Source organism: Neopelma chrysocephalum, unplaced genomic scaffold (assembly GCF_003984885.1).
Source record: "Neopelma chrysocephalum unplaced genomic scaffold, ASM398488v2 Primary Assembly neopelma1_23, whole genome shotgun sequence".
NCBI classification, from domain to species: Eukaryota; Metazoa; Chordata; class Aves; order Passeriformes; family Pipridae; genus Neopelma; species Neopelma chrysocephalum.
The window spans coordinates 7,140,711-7,157,042 of NW_020897691.1; the positions used below are offsets into that span (position 1 = coordinate 7,140,711).

At 37.0% G+C, this 16,332-nt stretch overlaps 1 protein-coding gene across 2 annotated transcripts in view; it reads left to right on the forward strand.

Moving 5' to 3' along the window:
• Positions 1-16,332, forward strand: part of COG2 (component of oligomeric golgi complex 2) — a 28,755-nt gene extending 12,423 nt beyond the window's left edge. For both annotated transcript variants that reach the window (XM_027685682.1, XM_027685686.1), the window contains 9 exons: positions 240-379; positions 3,586-3,647; positions 4,919-5,070; positions 6,487-6,687; positions 7,491-7,563; positions 8,759-8,901; positions 10,689-10,828; positions 14,088-14,268; positions 15,886-16,332. In XM_027685682.1, coding sequence (XP_027541483.1) covers positions 240-379; positions 3,586-3,647; positions 4,919-5,070; positions 6,487-6,687; positions 7,491-7,563; positions 8,759-8,901; positions 10,689-10,828; positions 14,088-14,268; positions 15,886-15,987 — 1,194 coding nt within the window. In that variant the 3' untranslated portion in view covers positions 15,988-16,332. The remainder of the gene's footprint in view (positions 1-239; positions 380-3,585; positions 3,648-4,918; positions 5,071-6,486; positions 6,688-7,490; positions 7,564-8,758; positions 8,902-10,688; positions 10,829-14,087; positions 14,269-15,885) is intronic.

The following is a 16,332-nucleotide window of genomic DNA, read 5'->3' on the forward strand; positions in this document are numbered from 1 at the left end:
TTTTTCGAAGTGTCCCATGCTAGCTTTCCTTACTGGAGAGAAACACCTACTAGTTAACTGGTTTTGGTTTTGTTGCAGTCCAGGGTTTTAGCCTTGTGTGATTAGGTGATGGGCTGTCAGCCCATTTTTAACCTCTACCTTAACTGTAGCGTGATACAAGAGTTCTGCTGAATGGGTGGTAGCCTGCCTTGATTGCTGGGACCCTGTGTGTGATCAGAACGCTCTTTCTCTTTCTGCAGAAGTACACTACTAGTATGGATTTTGTACGGAAATTTGAACGACAGTGTGGCTCCCAGGCCAGTGTGAAACGGTTAAGATCTCATCCCTCTTACCACAGCTTTAACAACAAATGGAATTTGCCTGTATATTTTCAAATAAGGTTGGTATGCATTTTTTTTGTTCACTCTTTCAAAAACAGTTTAGTCACAGCAAGATGATCTGGCTTATGGTCAGATCTCATTGTTCAAAGTTTCACTCTACAACAAATCATAGTAGAAATCAAACTAAGAATTTAATTACTAAGTCATGTAAATGTTTTATATATCTTTCTGCAATTTAGCAACATCGCAGCCTACTGTTCTTCGATAGGTACCGTGTTGTTACACCAGATTTGATATTCTACTCATAAGACTTTGGGGACCAGATCTAAATAAGTCTTGAACTCTTGTTTCAAATTCTTTTTTGCCAGTATCCCTGGAACTAAACTGTATGTTGAAAGATGCTACTTGTGCAAAATCTAGAGGAATACTTACTGTGAGGGAAGAAGTCTTTCTTCTTAGAAGTACAGAATTAAAGGACTTGACAACTTGTAGATTTTCCGATCTAGCCGTATTTCTGACATCCTTTTTTTCTCACAGGATGTACTCTTTAAAGTGCTGGGGTTTGTAGCATTGCCTTCCTGTTCCTGTGGGGCTAAATAATAACTTTTAGCTTATTTTTCCAGCAGGTCTGATGTAGCTGTAGCACTGCCTTTTAGAGACCTTGCAACTAGAAGAGAGCAGAGAGACACAAGAAAGCCCTGGTTTAATTCTAGTAATGTTAGAATTTTAGTTAACAAAACAGAATGTAAAACTGTATTTTTAGAAAGTGTAGTCTACATGTCTGATTGTAGGGCTGGATACCAAGCCTTCAAGCAAGGAAGAGAACCATTGATGACTTGAGTGTGCCATGTGTGATCTCTCTTGGTCCAAAGCCTTCTGACAGTCTCTTAAAAAAAAAAAAAAGAAAAAGAGAAGAGAAATCGATGCTTGTTTTTAGCCTGAATCACTTGAGTGGCCTTGTTTATTGCGTGGTTCAGTAATTGGCAGTAACCATACCACAGTCACATTTATGCAGGTTCTTTAATCGAGGATAAATCTACATTTCTGCTGAAAAATTCCATCCAGGAATCTTACGAGTGGTGGAGTTAATATAAGTGACAGGAGCATGGGGCTGGGAGCAGGGTCTTAGTGTTTTAGTGGTTCATGGTGTTTGGTAAAATGGTAGTCACAGCACCTGATATCCTGGTTTGGTTTTTTGCTTGCACATCTGTTCCCACGGCTGTGAACTGATCAGGATCTATTACTCTGGGCAAAAAAAGGCTGACGTTCAACTCCAGTCCATTTCCCCAAACCATTAAATTGTACCAATACTCATGCTAGCCCAAGGGAAAGCGCAGGAGTACTCGCTACAGTAGTGGTGTGGAGTGCTCAGACTAAAAGTGTCCACGGAACTGTAGCCATTATGAACCTTTTAACAAATATGTCATTAATAGGTCTGTATGTCTGCCCCTTTTGTTTGAAAGTGTAACTTTTCTAATAAGAGACCACTTGATCCCACTTTTGTACTCTTGCTCATAAAATTGAAGTGGAGCTTCAGCATCTTCTTGCTGTTCAAAAATTATTCCCATTAGGTATTCTTAACTCTGATTGATTAAAAAACTTTTAAAAAATCATTTTCCCCTAAGATTACTGTAAATCTAAATAGTGCACTATTTCGATAAATGGTTGGATAACAGCAGCTGGTTCATCTTTCACCATATTATTGCTTTTTATTGGAATAATGTGATAACTTTTGGATGCGCCCATGACCTCTTCAGTGCAAAATTTTGAAAATAATGTGACATATTCATTATATATATCAGGGAAACTTTTTACTTGATATATATTAACATCCTTTAAGTCATACAAGATTTTTATTGAAATATTATCTCACAACGTGACATTTATTGTTAAGATTTGGGATTTTTCTTCCTTTTTCAATTACAGAAATTACCCAGAAAAATCAGCCACCACTAAAGCCTTTACAAATGATCCTTTGAGGAACAGATGGATGTTCAGGCACTTCTTCTTTAGCAGTGCTGACACAAACAGCCCCAGTAACTCTTTCCTGTGCCATTCTTTCAGTTATGTCAGTACAACTGGTTGTGGAGCTGTAGTGAACCCCACAATGGGGAAATTTTTTTCGTATGTCAGAAACATTCAGGAAAAATTCTCTCATTGTTCAAAATCTTTTTCTGTTCTCTAATCCTTTTCACCATAAGACTGAAAGACACTGCTCTGGTGGTGGAGGCAGTGCATAGGCAGAAATGAGGTTTTGAAGCCGTTTCACAAATATGTTTAGTTGCTAAACATGCATCTTAGTCCATTAGGAGTTTGAACAAGAAAACCCAGGTGGGCCACTGCTCTGATCTAGAAATGACAGTTAAGAAGCTATAAGAGAAGCCCTATAGGTTCATAATTAGTAAGTTTGATAGAAAGGCTTACAGAGTTACTATGATGGACATAAAAGCAAAAAAAAAAAAAGGAAACCAGTGACAATAGAACTTTCTGTAAGGGAGCTTAAAATGATAGAGTTATTTCAGTGCTTGGAGGGAAAACCTGGTTAAAGAAGGATTTTTTGCAGGTCTAACTTGTCAGTTTTTAGATGAGGTAAATGCTATGTTGTTTATCCAATATGCATTAAATGTGGAAAAATATCAGAGGTTTTAATAATAACTTCTGCTGTTATAATTCACCTAAAAAATTGTGAAGGTGTGATTTTTTTTTTGTATTTTTTTTTCTTCTTCAAAGGGTGAATTTTTTAAAAAGGAGGGTCAAGGTATCCTGTGAGGAACTATTGATTTTTATTAGGTACGGAATTGTTTGCAGAACCTTATGCTTCTGTTCTTTAACAAACATGTAGAAAACTGGAGCCTCCAGTGTCACATGATGTATCTGAAGGTCAACTAAAGCAAGTACGAGTCAATTTGTTCAGTTTTAGTTTAAAAACAGTAACAAAACAAAAAACTTCACTCCTCAAAAAAGGTGAGGACTTGTCTCTCTGTGAGCTATCATTTTGATAATATTTGCAAACATGACTTTAACAGTTTCCCAAAGCATAAGCTTTGTATGTGCCTGTAAAATGTCAAAGGTTCCCTTTCAACTGTTTGAATGCTGGTGTGACTTATATCCCAATTTAAGTTGGGCAAAAATAACCCTATGTTTAAAATCTGTGTATGTGCATTGATAGCACAATAAAATAATACTGAAGTAAGCATTGAAAATGTCTTGGCATCAATTTAAGCAACTGTTGAATTGTAATATTCAAAACTTTTCTGTCTCTTAGATTCAGAGAAATAGCAGGGGCCTTAGAAGAAGCACTTTCAGATACACTAGAGGAAGCACCAGGTAAACTTCTATGGCAAAAAATACTTTTCTTATTGTAAAGGAATCAGTGGTATAAGTAGCAGTGGTTACTGTCTGTCTGTTGAGTATTTAGTAACATGCATCCCGTGGTTCACGTGAGCTTTCTGATTTCTGATTAACTGATTAAATAGTATAATACATTTTTATAGAGATAGCAATGTGGGAGTACTGTTCAGTGATCACTCTACTTACTAAAAACACCCCTTTTGGCAGTAGTTTTTAACATATTTATAGAACCATCCGCTCAGTACAAGAAGGAACTAAATTAGCATTTTACATCCTCTAAGTAACAACCAAAAGGCTATGCTGTGTTATTGGGACATATTTTTCTTAATTGTTGTAGCACTATGTAGAGGCAAAAATGGCTGTCTGTTGGCAGCATTTGGGCTTACTATGGTTTATAGTGTTGCTGTCTAGTCCAAAAACATACACTGATTTATGAGCAGATGAGGAGGTATACAAAGGAAGAATTAGAGTGGAAGGGGATAACCTGGTATATTCGTTAGAAGTATGTTTTAATCAGAAATACTAACTTCAGTTAACAGAGTGCAGAAGGCAGCTAAGAAGGCAGCTAAGAGCCACAAAAATATCTGTGTGTGTGTGTATATGCACACACATATGCCCTCTGAAGAAACCATGGAGAAAAAAATCCTAATGGAGACAAAATGCATAAATCGTACCACTTCAAGGTGTAGGTGTGGAACTTGCAGACACATTCCTTAGCTTTCTAATTGTATTCTATAAAATGTTACTGTGAATGGCTTTTAAAGGATTTTGTTTAAATATGGATATCCCTACTGTGTTTTAAATAAATATTTATAGCAAATATCTCATATAACTGTGAGAGGAGCAGTAGTTTAGTGCTAAAGGAGTATTACGTTGTGGTTGGCAGACATATCTAATATAACTTCTTCGTAAGATTGCCAAAAATTATCCTGGAAATGTTATCTCCTGAAGTGGGTTATTTGGCCAAGCTGTTTCTGCCTTTATTGCCTGCAAATTCTGACTTATTGCTTTGGCCTGCACAGCTACAGCAAGACTTAGTGGAATTTGAAATATAAAGCATTGAGGAGCTAGGATTTTAAGAGTTTATTTCAGACAATGCTTAATAAATTTCTATCTTTTTGATTGTGTCTCTCTGCAAGACTTTTGTTTGTTTGTTTGTTTTAGTCTTAGATAATGCAGTTACACTGATGTTACATCTTTTAAAGATGTGCTTAGGAACTTGACCTTTGTTCCCTAATTATTTCTAGCTGGCAGCTCATACTGTCTTTTGGCCACTCACATGGTCTGGACGAGTCTTCTGAAGTGCTGGTCAGATCAAATGTTTTTACCGTTATTAGCACACCGTTTGTGGAAACTTAGTCTGCAAATTTTGGCACGCTACTCTGTGTTCATCAGTGAGGTAAGAGACCAGCATGCTTTTGCTTTTGGTGATTGGGTATGTCCATCAGTAAGAGACCTTTTGAAGCGAAGTATGTGACCTCTTTTTAAGCTTTTTTTTTTTCCCCCTGAACTTAACATTCTTTAACAAGAACACTTTCAACCAGTTCATGCATTTGGTTTATAAAAAGTATCACTGCAAAATACATGATTAACCATAAATATCAGTACTGTTGCAGTGTTATTGTCTGATGGTTGCCAAGGCTGTACTTCCATGTTGCTTAATACTGCCTCTGCCACTGAAAGAAGTAGTCACAGTCTTGGTTTTCTTCTATTTTTGTAAGTGTTTATCTGTTGATACAGTGAATAAGGTTGTGAAACAGAGCCAGGTGGAAAATAAACACGCAAGTGAAAAGGGGTAAAATAATCTGAATTAGTTGTTTAGTATTGAGAATGTAAAACCAGAAGTTTCCTGGGCAACTGACTCAACATCAGTGATTCCCTGCTTCTGAGCAGGAGAAACTGTGCTTTGCTCTTTTACTCCCTGCTCCTGGCCGTACAAGTTTGCCCCTGTTTCTGCTGTCATAGAAAGAGAGCATGAATAATTGGAATTTGAAGAGATTTCTGGGGGTCATCTGGTCCAAATTCGTGCTCAAAACAGTGCCAGCTTAGATGAGGTTGTGCAGAGCCTCAAGTTGAATCTTGAATATATCCAAAGATGGCGTTTCGCTCCTTCCTGGGAACCCTAGTCCAATGACTGATTGCTTTTTCCTTCTATTTGATCAGAATTTCCCGTGCTACAGTACTTATACATTGCCTCTTACCTTGTCACTGTGCCTCAAGATAAGATCTGATTCCATCTTCTCTATACAGGCCCCTTAGGTAGTTGAAGACAGCAGTAAGATCTGCCTTTATACTATTTTTTGCAACTCAGTGACTTAGTTCTCTCAGCCAAATTAGCTCATGAAAAATACTGATAAGTACCACAGTTAAAACAGAGCAGTGAAGCACTTGTCTGACAGAGAGAGCTTGAGGAGGTGGGAGAAAGGAGTTGTATGACAGCAGTGAGTGGTTATGACTTTGTATTCCAGCATATGTAAATAAACTGTGTTTCTGCGAAGCAGGTAATGATCAAATTCTTGGTCTTGCACGTTCCCCCAGTGCAACAGTTCATTTGAACATCATGCAGGTGAAAATTGCTGCAGGACTAGACTGCCCGCTATTATACCAACAGATTTGCTCCAAATCATCCAACTTTGTAGTGCACCAAAATGTTTTTAAAATACACTTTTTTACATAATTTATGAATGGTAATATCCCTTGAAAGTGTGGCATTCTAATGCTGAGAATGTACAAATCCTTTATATACTGTTTCAGTTTATCCAACTTTAACTGTCTTCACTATTGCTCGGATTCACATTTCAATTTGATGTTTCAGGTTTCTGTAAGGCCCATTTCCAGTGAGAATACAAAGGAAAGCAAAAAATCTGTGCCAGTTGGTAGAAAGGAATCTTCTGTAAGCCTCAACCCTAGTGAGGGCCAAGGGAATGGGTCTTCTTCAGAAAGTCTACCAGTGTCTTATATATCTAGTACTCAGCTGGTATATGTTGCTGCAGATCTGGACAAACTCCAGGATCAGGTTTGTGCTTGTGACTTTACTTACAAAAGAGTCTTTGATGTTTGGCATATTGTTAAGGGCATTAAATTGTTTAAATAATTTACCATAAAGTTCTTTTAAAATCTTAAATGCTAAGACTTGGGTGGTCTGATATAGAAGATATCACCTGAAATATGTGGCCTACTCTTACTTGGAATGGCAGATTACAGGGAAACCACCTCAGATGTTTAAATGCTTTTTATCAGTAGCTGCTGGACTTTACCCCTAAAATAATTTGTTTCTGCAGTTTTTTGGCGCGAAGAGTCACTCTACCAGTCCTATCTTTTCTAGTAAAGTCTCTGCTGCAGCTTGGAGCGTGGTGCAACATTCAGCTTTAATATTATGTTCTCTTTTAAATGTCTACTAGTTGTAGTCTTTGAGGTTGAAAAAGCTTTTATCATCATGGTTACACTTGATTAATGATCCAGAATTTTGAAGTGAGTTGTATGATATTAATTTTTGTCCAGCAGGGATGAATTCTGTGTATTTTTGATCAATAAGGCTGAAATTTCTGTAGCTTGTGAAATTGTAAGTTGCGGGTATATTTTGTTAATTCTAAATTATGTGCTCTGAGTACAATAATAAGGTAGAGAATTTAGTGTGTAGGCCTTAATTCCTGTGCATATTGTACACTTCTACTACTAGTTTCTCAGAACTGCAGCAAAACTATAGAAATTGAAGGTGTCTTTTGATGCTCTTTAAACTTGCAGGATGTAGAAGAAGTAATTAAATGTTTATAACATAATTATATCTCTATTGATTTTTGGGTGGGGTTTTTTTTTCAGATTCCTGACATATTAGACATGATTAAACCAAAGCTTGAAATGATTGGCGTCAAGAATATGTCTTGTATTGCAGGTAAAGCTTAGAGGTTCTTTCCCCTTTCTCCCACATCCCCTCTGCCAAACAAATGAAATCAACTTTTACACAGTTTCGTTATTACAGTGAAAATTTGAAAAGACTAATGTGTTTATTAATGAAACTTGCTTTATGTTTAAATTGTTAAATAGAAACAATCTTGAACAGACATGTTGAGTGTGGAAAATGTTTAATGATTAAAATTGAGTAAGTCTAAAGTGCTTTTAGGATTCTTCCCCAGAAAGTAAGGACTTTATACCAGAAGATACATTTCATATCTTTAAACTCCTACTTATAAAAGAATTGGGGAAGAAGTAAGGAGAGGCTTTCTGTTATCCAGTTGGAACTAAAATATTTTTCTAAGATGATAGTTCTCTCTCAGGCCTGATGAATCATATAAGGGCGAGAGTTATCGAAGTATCATAGTTAAACACCTTAACTTCAGAGGACAGAAGCAATTCAGTCTTTTAGCCACTTTTTTTTCTGGGTTTTTGTTTTGGTTTGGTTTTTTGTTTGGGGCAGTTTGCTTTTTTTTTGGTTTTGGCTTGTTTCTGGTTTTGTTTTTTATTGTTGGTTTGTTTTTTCATCTGATCATTCTTTATGTGAAATACAGAGTTTGATTTTAATTTAGTAATTAAAGCTAGGCTTATAGCCACATGAGTGAATTAGTCCCTGTCTTCAAGCCTAGCCAAAAGTTCTGTGTCATGAATTCCACTTAAATCTCTAAATTAGAATTATTGGTAGATGTCGAAGTCCATAAGAGATGTAGGAGTTTGTGCACATCTCCTACTCAGTAAATGGTCTGTTGTCAATCACAACTTTAAGTTGAACATAGTCCAGTCATTCCATAAGGAATTTAGAGAGAAAAAATTTCACAACCACAATTTCTTTGGAAGCTTGGAGCCTTTTGATTCAAGTCCCTTGCTTCATTGGTAATGCTGAAAAAACTTTTAACCTGGAGAATGTTACTTTACCCCTCTTTTCTTTCCTTCCCTTCCTCTGTGTTTCTGGCTGAGGAATGGTTGGTGTTACTAGTAATGTTTCATAAATGGCTGGTGTGTGTTTATTTGGTAAGCATATCCTGTATTTGACACCAGCGAGTGAGTGAGATTGGAAGCATGACGGGTTTCACATAATTTGTGTTGTGATTGGGCAGGGTAGCTCAGTTTAAACTTTAGCATTTTTTCTTGAATAGGAGCCTTAGAAGATTCAAAGGCTTCTCTATCAGCCTGTGTGCCTACCTTGAATAACAGGATTATCCAGGATCTCAGTGAGTCCGCCTTCGTGTACCTGAAGAGTGCACTGGAAGTTCCAAGATTATATAGGAGAACCAACAAGGTCAGTGATGGTTGCAGAGGCAAAAGTAAATCTCAGAAAGGCCTTTGCTAAGATTGTTGTGAGTTCTTATCTTCAGATATACCTGTCCATATCTGCTTGACAGTTAAGAGCTCTATTAAATATCTTGAGATAGTTTAGTTATTTTTTGTTTACTTCATGGTGAAGGGGAAAAAAGGGGGTATTTTCAAAGTTTAAGGTAGGGTAGCAGTGATGAGAGCCTGGGCCTGAGGTAGAAGGAAGGCCAAGAAGTAGAACTGTAGATGTGCAAAAGAAAAAAGGGTTAATGGGGATGTTTCCCTCATGTCACAGCATATACTGTAAGATGCAGTGCTGCTGAGTGCCAGACTTATTTTAGGAGGCTTCTGCCTGCAGTGTCAAGAAACTTCCTCCCATTGAGCTAGATGCTTTGATTTGGTTCAGGAAGTATCTTGCACAGAAGGAAACAGATAAGAATGGCTAATAAGAGTAATTTGTTGAGAGTGTAACAAGAAGTAACGGTGAAATAAGGTGCTGAAACCAGTTGTCTGATCTTGGCTTGTGTTACTCCTGTGACATGCCTTTGCCAGTCTCTCCAGACAATCATCTTGGTAGTTAGCTTCGTATCATTCAGTCAATAGAGAAAAATCAAAGTAATGTGAACCAGAGACTACTACATCCTTGCCTAATTTGAACACAGGAGGCAGGCTGAAATGGCAGGCCACAGCTCTTCCCATTTCACCCCTCTCCCCTTGCTTTTTCTTCCTACTGTACTCTGCATAGTGATTTAGGGGACTGCAATTGTCTCTGTTGTCCACTGGCTGTTGAAGCAGATGCTGTGCCAACACAAAGACGTAGGACCTGGCCACCTTCAAGTCAGATGAGGTACTGGCTTGAGCTCTGTACTGCAGGAGTGTGACTGCATTGCTATCTTGGCCATCAGTGTAATTGGCTTTATGTGGTGCAAAACCTGAGCTGATAAACAGGAGAGAGATCACTTGGGTAGAGAAGGTACATTATTACAGTTGTGTTAAGTTCTGGCAACTTTGTTTTTCAATGTTCTAATACTTGGATTTTTTTTAGCAGAATTCAGAATTTCGTATGAGAATAGTCTTTTGCAGGAATCATGCAAAGACTTTTGCTTGGCCAGGTTCTAAGTAAGAGGTTACTGAGATATTTTCAGGTGTCAGAGATTTTATGTACCCTGAATATGTTCTGTTGGTTTGCAATGCATGAGGTTCACCCAAGCTATTTGTGGCTCATCCCTGGAGAGATGAAGCATTCTGCAACCAAAACTAGCTGAGAAGAAGATAGTGAGGGGATATTAATTATCCCCAAAGCATTTTTCTAGAAAATATAATGAGGGAGCAGAATGCTGTAAGAATGGAAGGAAACATGTCTTCAATTTAGTGAAGTATAGTACAAAGCAGTAGGTATTTTAACAAAGTCTGTAAATAGTCTGTTTTGGGCACGGAGTGTGCTCACCTTTCTCTGGAATCAGCATGAACAGAAAGAGCATTCATGATCATACCCTGATAATAGGAGTGACTGGCATGTGCATCTCTCAAAAAGCTTTGGTCATTTTGAACCTTGTTCTATATTATATCACACTGTGTAACACTACTGAATGAATACCTGTGATGCTGTCTTTCCTGTGTATAATGATCTCCTCATTGACTTGTCCTGATTGGAGTATATATCTCGTTGCTTAGATACGGCCTTAGCATTTTATATATCTGCTAGAATTGGGTGTTGACACTTTAAATAAATTACTGGTTCTTTTTTCCCCAACTTGTTTCCTTGTTTACCAGGAGGTGCCAACTAAAGCTTCACCTTATGTTGACAGTGCTCTTAAGCCCTTCTACCGACTGCAGAATGAATACAAAGATACCTTGAAGCAGCCCACGATTCATCAGTGGTTGGAAGGTGCTCTCTCTGAAAGCACACAAAAGTAAGAGAATCATACAGAACATTCTTTGCTTTAATTAAAAACTCCAGTGTCCATTGAATGGGCACAGAAAAAAACCTAAAACACTATGAATTAACACAACTGTAAACAAAACAAGAATATACCACTCTCTTGTTGGGGTATATTTCTTCAGATTTACTCTGTTTTGTATTCAGCAGATGAAAACCTGGGCAGGGAATCTAGGACCTGGCCTCTGCTCAGATTTGTGCAAACTGTGACCTTGTGGGCATTTGAAAAATTGATTAGCTCTAGGAATGCAACAATAAACTAAAAATTTGCATTTTGTTTCAGAATTGGTGTAAGACCTTAACCTCATGTTATTTTCAATGAACAATGGTTGAATTTTCAAGAAACTTGAGTTCTGCTGTCCTTTGACTTTTTTAATGTATGAAATGATTATCTAACATCTTAGTGGTGTAAAAAAAAAAGCCTAGGATATTAACTGCTGAAGAGCTAACTGTTCACCATTTAATAAAGCAGTTATACAGCAATACTTTCTTTAGTAGATCTTCTGTTTCCTAGTTAGCATCCTGAGGACTTCTTGAACATGAGTAGCCATCTGCATTAAGTTCCTTAAAGAATTTTGTTTCTGTTTGTCTAGCTGTATTTTAAATTCATACTACAGTGGGATATTGCACTCCATGAGTTCAGCCAGTTAAACTGTGTAACATGCGACAGCAATACTTGCTTTTGTTTTAAAGTTCTGTGACCAAGTTTCGAGCTGGCTTCCTGCCAAGTCTCCAAAGACTCAGCGAAAAAGCCTACTTCCTAGAGAGGGAAGGGAAAAAAAAATTTCACTTGCATCGTGGACAATGTATTCCTTCCTAATTTTTTTATATCTCTAATTGTGCTTCAAACTAAAGAGTCCCTGTTGCCTGTTTGAAAGGGTTTTTCTTTTTCCCATCTCTATAGTTGTGCTTTGTTGGTTTACTTTGTCCTTTGTGGTCATGGATGGTAAGATCAGAAGAGTCCATGCAAGTTAAAGTATGATGCTGTGATTTCTGTCTGTCCTTACGTGGTTCCTTATAATTCTTAGCATATTATCCTGTCTGTTGACTGCTGCGAAGCATTGGATTGTTTTTTTTTCCTGTGAATTAACCACATAATAATACTGAAGTTTCAAATTGTAGTCAAAACATGAGTTCTTTCTTGCCCTTTGCCTCCCTATCCCTCCCTACTTTACTATTTCTGGCACCTCGCAGGTGCTTATTAATGCTCAGTGCACCTGCAGCACTATGCACTCACTTTTTTGATTATTCAGAATAAACATAAAATTTTAAGACAGTTTTGACACATTCACCATCTTAAAATTGTTCTTAAGTATTTTGGACAAGGCTAAGCTTATATTGGTCTGGACTCCACTGGTCACTTCCATTTTGCACAAAAACTTTTTTCAAGCTTGGTGTCTCCTTATCATGTACTAGTCCATAAAAAGAAGCTTACTGTTAACCAGAGCAGTTACATTTGTTAACTAACATTGCTGAAGGACTCCAAAGATTCCTGGAATCTCAAGTCACATGCTTATAGAGCTAAAATACTTTAGAGTGAATTCTTGTCTGTCTGTGTGTCTGGTAGGTCTTGCTTTTAAAGCTTCAGTAAATCTGGAGATTTGTAACAAATGTGGATAGAGCCTTTCCCAAATCTTCGTTCGCGAAGCCTAGCCATGAAATCTGGAGATACCATGCAAAGTAACTGTTCTGTAGTTCCTTGGACCCGGCCAGAACTTTTTTCTTTTTTTCCCCAAAATCTCACTTTCCATGTTAGCATTACCAAAACTGACTTAAGTTATAGGTTAAACAGTGTCAGTGGTTAAACACCAATAAAATTGGCACATTCATTTTTTAATTCCATGGAATTTTCTGTTGAATTCTGTTTTCATGATTTGTTGTTACTCTTTTTATCAATTTGTTTTAAAATATCCTCACTGATAAGAGATGAAACAAACTGAATTTCTTAAATGGAGAAATATTGTAATTTCTTTATTGAGAATAGAGATGCAAGTAAATAATTTCCTGCTGTGACAATATATTCTTACATCCCTATGAGAAAAACAGAGAAGAGCATAAACTGGTTAAAACTTACTGAGGACTAAGCTTGTTTAAATGGCAAGAAGAACTTGGGCGTACAGCAGAAGTAGGAAGTCTTCACAAGTGAGTGGGAATAGGAAATACCAAGATATGAAAAGAGAACCTAGTTGACTTTTATTGGAATACTTTTACTTTTCATGGAATGGTATCTTGAAACAGTTTCCATGGCACTGGCAAGCACTTTTTCTTTAGCTATCCCTATCTAATTATCCTTCTAAAAGGTTTGCCTGCTTTCTGTTGCCTCTTTGTTTAAAAGTAAGCATCAGGAAGATTCTTTCAGCTTTGTTAATTCTAACAGTAGTAGTTTTCTTAGGCTCTTAGAAAGTTACACATTTTAGCAAATTATAGAACATAGCTCAGTCTGGTCACTTCTCTTATGGATCCTCTAATTTCCCACTGTTGCTCTATTTTCTCCTCTTAGCTATTCTTATGACTTATTTTTAACAACTCGCTGTCCCAGGCATCTCTTAATTGATATGATATTATGTCCTTCCCACTAAGGCATGGGATTTCAGTCCATAAGGTTTTTTGAACTTTTGTTACTTAGTTGATTTGTTTACCTTCTTTGATTCTATGCTTTCTTGAATCAAGTATGTGGGAAGTGGTGTTTTATTTCATCTATACCATTTTTGATTTAGGATTAGTGTTCTTCTGACTTTTTCTGCCAGCTTCCTGAGACTCCTGCTTAGATTAGTTTCTTCACTTCAGAAATAGGCATTTATGACTGGTATGCACGTGCATGCTCTCATATACACTTCTGTAACTTTCTTAAAAATAGGACTGTAAGGATGTTGTTCTTGTTCTATTTGTAAAAACAATTTTAGTCAGTGTCAATACAGGCTGATTTAGACTTGAAAATTGAACAATTGCATTCCTTGGTCACTATTGAGTACAAACATCTTGAGCAGGTCAAAAATGTTATGATGAGAAGAAGGCTTCAAGATGGAATGGTAATCTTGAGAATGTCTCTAGAAGTGATGATGGAAATACTGATTAATTGATAATGATGAAAACATAAGTAGCTTTCTTGGAAGGAAAACTATTCCTGTCAGCACTGTTCAGCAGTTTTCTCAGTGACGTAGTGCTGTGTATGAAGTAGGCTTTTCTGTAAAAGTGGACATTTTTTTCTTTCTCTTTAATCTTCCTTAATTTAGGTATTATGAAACTATATCTGATGTGCTCAGTTCTGTTAAGAAAATGGAAGAGAGCCTAAAAAGGTTGAAGCAAGCCAGAAGAACTGCAGCTTCAAACCCTGTTGGTACAAACGGGGGCATGAGTGATGATAACAAAATCCGACTGCAGCTGGCCCTAGATGTCGAGTATTTTGGAGAACAAGTAAGTTATGAGAAAGAAGGGTTTTTTTAATTACTGCTACTGGTTTTGGAAGGGAGTGAGATAGAAGAGGAAAGGGAAGCTAGGCTCAGATTCTGGTCTTGAAGGCTTTGTTGGTGTGGGTTTGTGGTTTGGGTTTTTGCCTTTTTTTTTTTCACACTTGTATAATGGAGGTGATTTGAGACCTTGGTAACTGTAGATACCACGTGAGCAATGCATGCTTTCCTGTCCTTTCTAATACAAATGCAAAGCTTTTATTTCTTGCTGTTCAAAATTCACATACTGCTTAGTGCTTGGAAGCTCTAAGAAGAAACACTGTGTGGACAGATCAGAGGGTAGGGGCCTCCCTTAGATCTGATAGAAACTTCTTTATGGCCCTGCTTTTGTTTGCCTTCTCCCGGGGTGTTTCCAGCCTTTCTGCACAGTCAAGGTCTGTTCCCAAGAGCTGTGAAGATGTTGGCCTGATTTGTTGTGCTGCACAACTGTTAAGTTCTTTTCAGTGCCAAATATGAAACCCTAAATAACAAAGCACATAAAAAAAGAAAATATTCCAGGAAGTGCGTGCAGTAGCTACATCAAATTGAATCTGTTTGTACTCGTTTATTTCTGAAAATCATATATAGAAATAAACTTCCAAGTGCAAGTCCATATCGTTAGTTGCCAAGGAGTTGTCATCAGTCTTGTTTGTGAGCGCATGCTGTTGATGCATTGTAACAGGTAGATTAAGTCTGCTTTTGTGTGAGCAAATGCTTTTCTCAGATATGAGACTTACCACAAGGACAATTAGGGTGGAAGTAGGGAAATCTTAATAACAAGAACTAGTATTTGTCAGCTTTTGCCTCGGGTTGAGCTTTTTTAGTTTTGTTCCTGTTATGTGCACAAACATCACTGCACTATGAATTTAAGCTGAACTGGAATAGATTATTCATAGTTGTTTAGGGGATGTCTTGATACATGTGAATATTGCAAACAGTTCCAACAGCAAACACCATTTGAGAATTGTTTCATTATGATTTTAGTTAAATCCAGATTTTTGTTTCAGTGCACTCTTATTTTTCTCATGGTCATACTTTTCTAATTGTCAGAGCAATAGATTTCCTGGCTAAGAAATTACTAGCAGCAACCCCTGTATTAGTAGAGTTGTTTTCATCTCCCAGGAAGTTCAAGGCTAGAACCATAGGCTCTTGCAGCCTATTGAAATGCTTTCACCATCATGCTGTTGGCTGTTCTTGGATGTATTCATGTTTATCTTTAAAGTTTCCCCCAGAAACCTCATTTGGAGTTTGAAAAAAAATCAGTTGAAAACCAATGAATTAAAACCAACTACAGCCAAGTTTCTCTTTTTGACTACTTCACTGGAAAACTTCCAGCTGGCTTTAGTTACAAGTTGCCTAGAAGATGATGAAATATTTCCCTCCAAGACGCTACATTAACTAGAAAGACTTATCTGAGCAAAGTTGAAGACAAATATTTTTATACTTTGCACTATATGCAGTTGTGAGTTTTAGCCTCACATAGATGCAGGAGAAAATATATGCTTGACTAAATGTTTTAAGTAGAATAATTCATGAGGTTTTTTAATGTTTTACAGAAAATTAATGCTTTTCTCTGTCTTTTTAGATACAGAAGATGGGACTGGAAACAAGCAGCATAAGAAGCTTTTCAGCACTCACAGAGCTGGTTCTAACTGCCAAGGACCAGGCTACAGCAGAACAATCCTAGATATTTTTGAAAGCATGTGATTGAAGATAAACAATGTTCCAAAAAGAAAGACAGAGAACTTAACTCTGCTTTATTTTACCAAATAAGTAGCAATGAAGTGCTTCCTAATGTATCTCGAGCAACAAATCAGTGTATCTGCTGTCAAGATAAAGTTGTTTCACCAAAAGACTGAGAATTTATCATAGTTATCCATTATATGGAAAGCAATTAAAAGTTCTAAACTTTCTACTATAGAATAAAGTAGAAGAAAATGTTTTTCTTATTTTTGTTGTACAACTTAAAATGTAGGAGAATGAAGTTATATGTTGAAAATAATATGTAATAAATTGTCTTCCTAACTTTTGA